The 10,280-nt window shown below is 36.2% G+C and overlaps 1 protein-coding gene across 1 annotated transcript in view; it reads right to left on the bottom strand.

The window, feature by feature from the left end:
* Window positions 1-465: 465 nt before the first annotated feature.
* LOC140710693 (teneurin-1-like) overlaps window positions 466-10,280 on the bottom strand; it is a 337,413-nt gene continuing 327,598 nt past the window's right edge. The window contains exons 4-5 of the mRNA XM_073013097.1: window positions 2,258-2,518; window positions 466-614 (exon numbers count right to left, since the gene is read on the bottom strand). Coding sequence (XP_072869198.1) covers window positions 466-614; window positions 2,258-2,518 — 410 coding nt within the window. The remainder of the gene's footprint in view (window positions 615-2,257; window positions 2,519-10,280) is intronic.

Here is a 10,280-nt window from a genome sequence, read left to right as displayed (position 1 = left end):
TAAGGAATGACACAGTGTAAATATAGGTTTACAGAAGAGGATGAACAACATTTTTTTTTCATTTGAAGGTGTTATTTATGATTGATGACATGGATAAAGTGTGATGCTAAAGCCAAGCATGAACACCTGGAGGAAGAGACCAAGGCCAACTGCTAGGCAACATCTGAAAGTTATGACAATCCCTAAACTATACTGAGTTAATTATTAGAGCCATGCCAAACATGGTATATATGTAGAAAGTCATAAGGCCAAATCCAACCCATCCTGATTTCAGTCTCTCCTCCCAGGTTAAAGAAATGTTTTCTCATCCTACCTGGAATCCTGTTTTATCCTTCTCCCTAGCTCCCCCCTTCACCTCCTCTTCACCACCAACATTTACAAATGAAATTTTCAAGAAGAAAACAAACAAATAAGCTGCCACTGTATTCTCCGACAGGTTCATTGAGCAGGCTTGTATGTTGTTTGTCAGAGGAGCAGGGTTCCATTTTGTGGGGGTAGGGTGCCAGAGATGGGGTGAAGTAAAAATAATTGGTGATCAAATATTTGAAAACACTTGCCTTGAGTAGACCCAGCTTGAGCCTCCATGTCACAACAAACAGGAGAGAATTTGAAACCTGTAACAGTAAACATTTTACTAGTTAAGCCTTGTCCAAGTCATCTGCAATTCCTCAAACTTCAACCCTTACCCTTCATCTAGTGGTGCTTCAAAAAAAAAAAAAAACCAGCTTTATTGCAATATAATTCACATATGTAATATTCATCCTTTTAAAGCATACAGTTCAGTGGTTTTTAGTATTTCTGCAGAGTTGCACAACCATCACATCTATCTAAGTCTAGAATATTTTCATCACCCCAAAAGACACCTCATACCGAGGGACTTGCAGAGGTAGAAGAATAGTAGAGCCCAGTGGGGAAACTTCTTCCTTTCATTTCAATGTTTCAACCCAGTGAATATGTCCAGAGTGAGATGAGGGAGAACAAGATGTCTTGACAATGTAAGAGATCACCTACCATCCCATTTCATATAATTTTGATCATTGTTTTTCCCAATTGAAAGATGAAACCCAGAAAACTGTAGTGACCAATCAAATGTCTCCTAACTTCTATCCTAATGCCTTTCACTTCCATGAATGTGCTACATATGTCAAGTATGTTCCCTTCTTATTTCCATATGTTACTTCCTATACTCTTGGCCAAAGTCAACAATGCATACATGAACACATACATATATGAAAGTAACATAAAAAATATTAAGACCCCAAGGATACTTGGTGATACCATAAAGTGTTATGGTCTATTATTTAGGAAGTGATATTCTAATTAGTAGGCAACTTCTAGTTCCTGATTATATGGCCAGTGTCACGTTTGGGTTAAAGAAGGCAGAAGAGGACAAAATAGAAAAAAAACTGCAGGTACAGGGCAGCTGGCTATCTCTCTGCCACCTGAAAAAGTACTAATTACCACTGCTAACAGACTAAGCCTTGTGGTCATGGTAATGAGGACCTATAAAATGTACACAAACAGAATGATGGAGAGACTAGATGAATGTATTTAATAAGCAGTAATGTGCTTTTTATGAAACAATTTTGTTCTCTGGTAGGAGCAAAAGAACAAAAATAAAATAAATTAACCCCTTTCCAACAAATCAAAAAGACAAAATTTTCCTTTTATAAAAGTTGCAAGAAAATCATATATGCTTACAACACAATGCTGCTGCTAGTCCTTATTGTCAAGCAAATGGATGATGTTCATTCACCTCCTGGTTTTTTAAATCATTTCAGTCCAACCTGGTTAATTTGAGTTTGTACATTCAACAGGTTAATCTGAATCCAAATAGTAAGCACATACAGAATATGCTTACTATACAATTGTTCATCTCACTGTTCATTTATTGATATAAAGCCCAAATACATGAAATTTGGACATTCTATAATAAATTCTACTAGTATTGCCATGGAAAATAAAGATGAAAATAAAAGGTGAGTAATAAACAAAACATGCACAATATTACTGATTACATGAGATTATTTCCCTTGGGGGCTCACCGAAAAATGTAAAGTATTTTGTCTGTTATTATAAATAAATGCCTATTTGCCAGATACTTAGGTACGTGCCTTGCCCATGAGTCCCTGCTAACTTGTATTTCCATTCTGCATATTAAATGAAAGAAGGGCAGATATAGGGAAGGAGAACAAAGCAAAGGCTAAAAATTGCATTTTTTCTGTGTTTCACTTAAACAATTCAAGTAGTTTATTACCATTTTCCCCATCAGACTTCCTTTCATGGTCAGTGTCAGTCAAGGATAATGCAGAGTTGGCCCGGCTGGACAAACAGGAGCTATGCTCTGATTTCATGCCCCTTATCCACATTCTTAGTGCATGGTCAGGTGAGGCAGCACCTTCTGTCTCTGTGTCCACATCAGATCCCATCTCGAGCTGGTAATCACGCCGAGAAACGCTGTGCATGTCTGTTTGGTAGCCAGAGCACAGAGTGTGAGAGGTTTCACAGAATTCCATCTCTGAGAAGAAACAAAGTTCAGAGAAAACGTTTAGAAGTATGAAGAAATCCCCCAGAAAATTCTACTTTTTGTCCTCATTCCCCTCTCCCCCATTGGTAGTAATTATATGTTTTTGCAAAGTTAGAATTCTGGCCTTTTATTTATGGTAGCTAGGACTCTGTGCTTATTTTGCACTTCTGTAGCTTAAAATTATGCTCCTGTTGATTCTTACAAGGTTCTGGAAAAAGCGTGCCCAAAATAGCTTTATAGCTACAATTTTAGGTTTCACAAAATGTAATGAAATAAGTGAGTGCAGAGGAGTATAAAGTGTAGAGAGGTGTCCTTTAAAAGATATTTCTTTTCTAGGAAGAATATATATGATCTGCAGAGCGTACCTATGCTTAAAATATTAAAATTATTTGCTTTTCTAAGTATTCCATACACATTGGATTTAAGAATAAATAATTCAATGTGAAAACTCTGAGAAAAAAGCATTAAGTTCGAATGTACTTTTCTAAAGTATTTTTCCTAAAACATGTTAATTTAAACTCTAAATCATCAGTACCTAATATCATTATTTTCCATTGATTTTAAAGGATTTCAAGGCTGACTTTATGCTAATTATTATGTTTAATTCTTTTTTTTTTCAACAAATACCTAAAAATATTTAGTCATATATTGTACCTTGGCAGTGGTTCGTGGATTGGATTTCCTCTCCTTTCCCCCTAGATCTTAGAATTATAAAATTTTCAGAACCTTAAAGATGATGCAACAAATTCCTTCTTTTTATAGTTGAGGAAAATAAATGCCAGAGGATAGGTATTATTTTTTCATAGCTCACATCGGATAGCAACACAGCCCTTTTTCCTAAAACACCCATCTAGGCATGGTTTCTGCTATACACCAACCATGCCCCCTCAACTTACTACATGAATATCAAGCATTCAGTCTTATAGTCAATTTTACATTCAATTATAGCAAGGTGTCAAAAAGGGGAAAAGATGCTTTAACAATTCCTAATAAGTTAATGAAAAATGACCACATGCCAAGACATATCATCTGAAATGTCCATGCAATACTTAGATAAGGTAATCCAGAGATGTAGTGCACCATACAGGATTTTCTCAGACTGACATCAGAGACAGGATATGACATTTGGCTGGGAAGGAACTTAACTGAGTGCATCTAATCCTTAGCACATATCAATAAAATGCAAACTCTAACATGAATTTAATTCTTTGAATACAGAAAGTACTGGATTTTAGACCACACACTAGAGGAAAGCAAGCAGAATATGAATATATTTTTAAAATAACTATTTTTGTGGCATATAATTACCAAATAGGGGTTTAACAAAAAATTCTTATTGTTTACTTAATACCACTAGGTGAATAGCATTGTGCTTTGTGAAACATATAGTAGGCAAATAAAGCTACTACAATGTATTAGAAATATTCAATTAAAAATTAACTCTTTCAGGGTTATAAGTCACTGCTGAGTATGCTACCTTTTGATTTCCATGATGAATGTCTTAAAGAGTAATTCCCTTTTTCTACAAAAACTTGGCTAAATTCCAAAGGAGTAGTATTCAAAAAATAGTTGTGGTTTCCACTTGTCAAACATAAAATGTTATGAAACCATGCTTCTTCTTGCCATAAGGCTAAAAGTAAAAATCAATTTTACCCAATATAAATTTCAGCAATCTAGAATATTGGGATCAGCTAATATTCATGCCTCTTAATTTCACAATGTTTCATTATCCAATCCTACTGTGCAGTTGTTGCTACAGCAACCTGGTAATAAACCTTTCAGCTTGAAGCTGCAAGAAATGAATTTTACTTCACTCCCCTAGAACAGTGGCTCTCAAACTTGTCTGCTTCAGAATCACCTAGAAGGCTTGTTAAAACATAGATTGCTGCACCCCACTCCCATCCGTGCCTTCCAATTTAAGTTTCTGATTCAGCCGGTGTGGAGTAGGGTCAGATAATTTGCATTTCGAATGACTTCCTTGGTGAGACCCATGCTGTTGGTCTAGGGATCATACTTTGAAATCGACTGCCCTAGAGATTTGTTTGAAGTGGATGGGAGCCAGGGAATGGGTAGTAGTGAGGGTGCAAGTTTATTAATGGCATTACCACAGATTTTGCTGCATCATCTCTAATTCTGTTTAAAGACACAAGAAAGGAAGTTTTTGCTCTGAATTGCTGTGAAGTGTCTCCATTTATTTTCCATGAATTCAGGGAACTAATTAGAAAATTTACTTCCAAGAGCACAGACTTGCATTTAGTTTCACTCATACAATGGCATATATGATGTGGCTTTCCAAAGATTTTAATATGAGCATCTGAGTCATGGCATTTGTTGGAAAAGGATGAGCAAATAAAAATAAATGCAGGTCCAATTTGTCATTCCAGATTAATAAAACACGAAATAAAGTTTTTTTAAAAGCACTGACAGACGTAAGCAGATTCTTTTTAATTAAAGAGATTCTTTTCCCATTCAAAAGGAAATTAGAACATGGATTTGTTCCTTTCTAAGAAAATGCTGTGTAATCTGATCAAAAATTGCATAGGATAAACAATTTATTTTCTATTGGAACTATATCCTGCTTTGACTACAAAAAATAACTCATAAATTCTCTAATTAAGTACAGTCAGATAAAAGTACACTTTCTTGTCAATCTATAATTAGAAAAAGTAACAATCCAAATTAGCTATCAGTTGCTCTTCTTTTTTAAGTGGTAAAGCATTAAAAAAAAGAAAGAACGAGAAAAAGTTTCACTTATAGTAACCGATGTTTATTGAAATGCCTCATTTCCTTTTATTGAAATCAATGTCACCATTGTAAAACATTTTCTTAAATACACAAACATCTTGGTGGTGCTCAAAATTCCCAAAATATGCATTATCTATAAAGCACTTATAATGCACCATAAGTAGTTGTTTTCTAGCCTTGTACATATAACCTTGTTACCTAAAGTACTACATATTCTCTAGAGAAGATAAAGTTCAGCAGTGTGATCAGGGCTCACTGTAGCCCTGACTTCCAGGCTCAGGTGATTCTCCCACCTCTGCCTCCTGAGTAGCTGGGACTACAGGCACTGCCATCATACCTGGCTAATTTTTCATATTTTTTATAGAGATGGGGTTTCTTCATGTTGCCCAGGTTGGTCTCGAACTCCTGGACTCAAGTGATCTTCCTGCCTTGGCCCTTCGAAACTCTGGGATTACAGGTGTGAGCCACTGCACCTAGCCTGTACCATATTTCTTTATCCAATCTGTCATTGATGAGCATTTAGGTTGATTCCACATCTTTGCTATTACGAATAGTGCTGCAATGAACATCTGAGTGCATACATCTTTATGGTAGAATGGTTTATATTCCTCTGAGTATATAACCAGTAATGGGATTGTTGGGTTGAATGGTAGTTCTGCTTTTAGCTCTTTGAGGTATTGCCATACTACTTTCCACAATGGTTGAAATTCAATGTTTTAAGTGGGCAAAAAGTTTCAAGAGACACTTCACAACAAAAAATAGAGGTGGCCAAAAGCAAATGAAAAGATGCTCAACATCACTGTTACCAGGAAAATGCAAACTAAAGCCACAATGAGATACCACTACATACCCACTACTATGGCTAAAACAATTCTGCCCACAAGAAGTGTTGAGAAAGAATGTGGAGCAATTACAATTCTCATATACTGGTGGTGAGAAAGTAAAACTGTGCAACCACTTAAGAAAAAAGTGTGGCAGTTTTCTGAAAAGTTAAAGCCATATTTACCAAAAGAGGAATTGGACTCTTGGACATTTATCACAAAGAAATGAAAACTTCTGTCCAAAACTGTACAAAGTTGTTCATACCAGCTTTATTCGAAAATAGCTAAAAAGTACAAATGTCCCAAGTGTCTACAAACACATGAATGGATAATACACCTGTGGTATATATACACAATGGAATATTACTCAGTCCTAAAAAGGGATGAACTATTGATGCAAAACAGTGTTATGGACTTCAAAATGACTCTGCTAAGTCAAAGAAGACAGACAAAAATCTACATATGGTATGCTTCCATTTATATAAAATTCTAGAAAATTCAGACTAATCTACTGTGACATAAAGCCAATAAGTGGTTGCCTGGGGAAAAGGGTGGAGGGAGAGATGGATAACAAAGGACACAAAAAAACTTTGGGGTGATCTAAATGTCCATTATTTTGATTGTGGTGATAGTTTCACAGGTGCATACATGCAAAAGTTTATCATATTGCACACCTTAAGTACATATATACCCCTTCAAAGATTTTTAGTTGATTGTACACCACCAGATATTAAAACAACAAGGAGACTTGTGAATCAATTTTCACAGGTGGAGCTGAAAGTCTAACAGCTAGAAGGAGGTCTTGCTCTTTTCTCTCTAGTGGAATAAAGTAAATGTAACATGAACAAAAACATAGTCAAAATGTCATCTTGCTTATATCTAAACCAAGAGGCCATTAAAACTAACTGATGAATGATTTATTTTTTCTTTTTCTTTTTCTTTTTTTTTAGATGGAGTTTTGCTCTTGTTGTTCAGGCTGGAGCACAATGGCGTGATTTTGGCTCACTGCAACCTCCACCTCCCAGGCTCAAGCGATTCTCCTGCCTCAGCCTCCCAAGTAGTTGGGATTACAGGCACCTGCCACCATGCCCAGCTAATTTTTGTATTTTTAGTAGAGACGGCGTTTCACCATGTTGGCCAGGCTGGTCTCGAACTCCTGACCTCAGGTGATCTGTCTGCCTCGGCCTCCCAAAGTGCTGGGATTACAGGCGTGAGCCACCATGCCCGACTGATGCATGATTTCTCAGTGATCTTCTAGGGTGTACTTTTGTCCTAGACACATAAGAGTTGAAAGTCAAATTTAGGAGGGAAACTAAGGATGAAACTCATCACTGCTAAGCTTTCAGCAGCTAGGGAAACATTTACAGTTGAAGATCATGAGATTGAGTAGAGTTCCGGCACATAGGGCCACCTTAGGCATCTACTAATGCTAACAAATTAATAATTAGAAAAAAATGCTATGAAGTGCTGAAAAAAAAATGACTGTACTTTCTGAATCTAGGGGTTGATCATCAGGTGTTCAGCATAAGGAAGCCACTTATCAAAACTTGAGAAGGAAAGTTATAGCTATCTGTATCAACGTTTTTCTAGAAATGCCATTTCTGTGCTTTGTTTTGTTTTGTTTGAGAAAGGGTTTCACTCTGTCACCCAGGCTGGAGTCCATTGGCATTATCTTGGCTCACTGCAGCTTCGACCTCCCAGGTTCAGGTGATCCTCCTCCTGCCTCAGCCTCTTGAGTAGCTGGGACTACAGATGTGCACCACCACACACAGCTAATTTTAAAATTATTTGTAGAGAAAAGCTTCCCCCAGTGTTGCCCAGGCTGGTCTTAAACTCCTGTACTCAAGCATTGCAGGTGTGAGCCACTATACCCGGCCAATTTCTGTGTTTCTGATAAGCTCAAGAGTATTTTTCTTAAAATTCTATACCTAATGCAAATGATGAGTTAATGGGTGCAGCACACCAACATGGCACATGTATATATATGTAACAAACCTGCATGTTGTGCACATGTACTGTAGAACTTAAAGTATAACAAATTTAAAAAAAAAATCAGAACAACAAAAAAAAGTGAGCTTTAAGGCATTATGTTCCAAATAAGTAATTGGAAGCCAAGAAGTGTGATTAATTTTAACCATAACCTAAGAAATTTGGGATACAACTTGTAAAGAGTATAGTCCATTTCCAAAATAAAGGAGAGGAGGGAGGGGATAGAATTATTAGTTTAATTACTGTGACTCATAACAATGCTTATAGATTACATGCAGAAGCAAGTGTTATTAATCATCCATTTGGTTTTTGGATAAGTCACTTAACATTTTTGGGACCACAGTTTTCTCATTTGTAAGATGTATGGATCCAACTAGAAATAAATCTCTAGGTAACTGCCTTGTTCTAAAATTCCATAATTATCACCCGAACCTGTTATCCAACATATGCAATGGTCAATGTACTCAAACGGGAAAAGAGTTAGTAGTTTTATGAATCAAGGTGCCATTTATACTCCTTTGTGAAGGATATAGTACATATTTAGTTAAATAAGATCTTGTGCCATAATTATAATTCTTGCCATATTAAAGTATTGATACAGCCTATGTATCTACTATGAATTGCAAGATTATTGATAGAGAAATAGAGAATCTACAACTTAAAATGTAAAAAGCAACTGAGTAAATCGTTACTCATCAAATATAAAATTATCCATTTATAACACGGCTACTGGAAACATAATGAATAAAATTCACACTAAAAAATATTACTGACCCACTAATAATTCATTACTGGTTCCAGGGAAAAATGCAATGGATTATTACAATCTTAAGCAAGAAATACAGAGACGAAGAAGTAAGTAACACCAGATAAGAGGCAAATAATTTTTACTACTGGGTACCATTTTATATTTCTCAGTTTGAGGGCTTTAAAAAGAAAACGATATCAAATTGTCAACCGAATCAGTTCAAGTAAGTTTACTTAAACACAGCTTCACTGAACACCCACTCAATTAAAGTAAAGAAATCAAAACAAAATAGTCTCCTCTGATTTCTCTTAGTCTTAGAAAATTAGTTCAATTTAATTTCCTTCTTTCTTCATGAAAATGTTTTATCAAATGTACAGCGCTATACTAGGCAGCGAGCAGAGTGAGTTAACAGGACCTTGTCATGTCCTTTGGGAAGTTCCACACAGAGCCTTTTTAAGCCCCTAATGATAACAAAGTAATAAAGGCACATTGTCCAAACCTGACTTTTATTTTTCTGCTGAGGGCTCATCAGCTTTTTCTGGGGCACAGGAGTGAGAGATGGAATGCTCCCATGTGCAAGACTGGAGCCTGTGGTTATAAGAGGACTTAAATAAAATAACTAAGCTTCCTGGAGCCTAATCTCCCCTTGACAGTTCCAAATGCACCCATTATCTCGGCACTCAGGACCTACTAATTATGTCTTATTTAATTTTCAAGATTTCTCCATCTGTCAGTATACTGAAAAGCACGGCAACAAATCTGGGCAGAGTTAAAAGCCTGAAGTAGAAATATTCATGCTTTGTGACCAATATTGGCTAACTGGAGACATCCCAGAATGCAGTTAAAAGGCTATGTTAATATCAAAAAAGGATGCTCTCGGAAGTACAATGAATTGGAAATCTGTAAAAATGGCTCAAATCAGAGGACACAGAATTGTAGCAGAAACTCAAAAGAAAAGAAGATGAGGTAGAAACCTGGAAGAAATCAAAACAAACTCCAATCATATTTAGAGAGAGATTAAAATACCCTTCAGCAATGTAAGAAGAGGAAGAAAATTTGATGTGGGAATAAGCAAATGCTAACTATTTCCTTAAACTAATTTTTACCTTAGTGAATGGCTCCATTTAGACTGTATTCACATAAGATGGGAACACTTGTTTTGAAGCTAACTCAGCAGTTACCACTACAATGACAAAAATTGGATGCTTGCTCTACAGTCTTTGTAATAAGAGTCTGGAAAAAGAATCAGGGACTAGAAGAGATGGTGGGAGGTCCCAAACTTCAACAGAAATTTAGATCAATGAGAACCTGTGCATGTTCCCTTTATTTCAACATTTTGAATGAGACAGAGACTTCCTGGCCTAAATGAGAAATTTTCAGGGCTACTGAACACTGAAAATGCATGGTGCTCAATGGCCCTAAAAAATTTCTCATTTCTTACATGTGTTGG

This window comes from Chlorocebus sabaeus, chromosome X (genome assembly GCF_047675955.1).
Source record: "Chlorocebus sabaeus isolate Y175 chromosome X, mChlSab1.0.hap1, whole genome shotgun sequence".
NCBI lineage: Eukaryota > Metazoa > Chordata > Mammalia > Primates > Cercopithecidae > Chlorocebus > Chlorocebus sabaeus.
The sequence above is the reverse complement of the archived record's forward strand: the minus strand, read 5'-3'. Positions and strand labels throughout refer to the sequence as shown.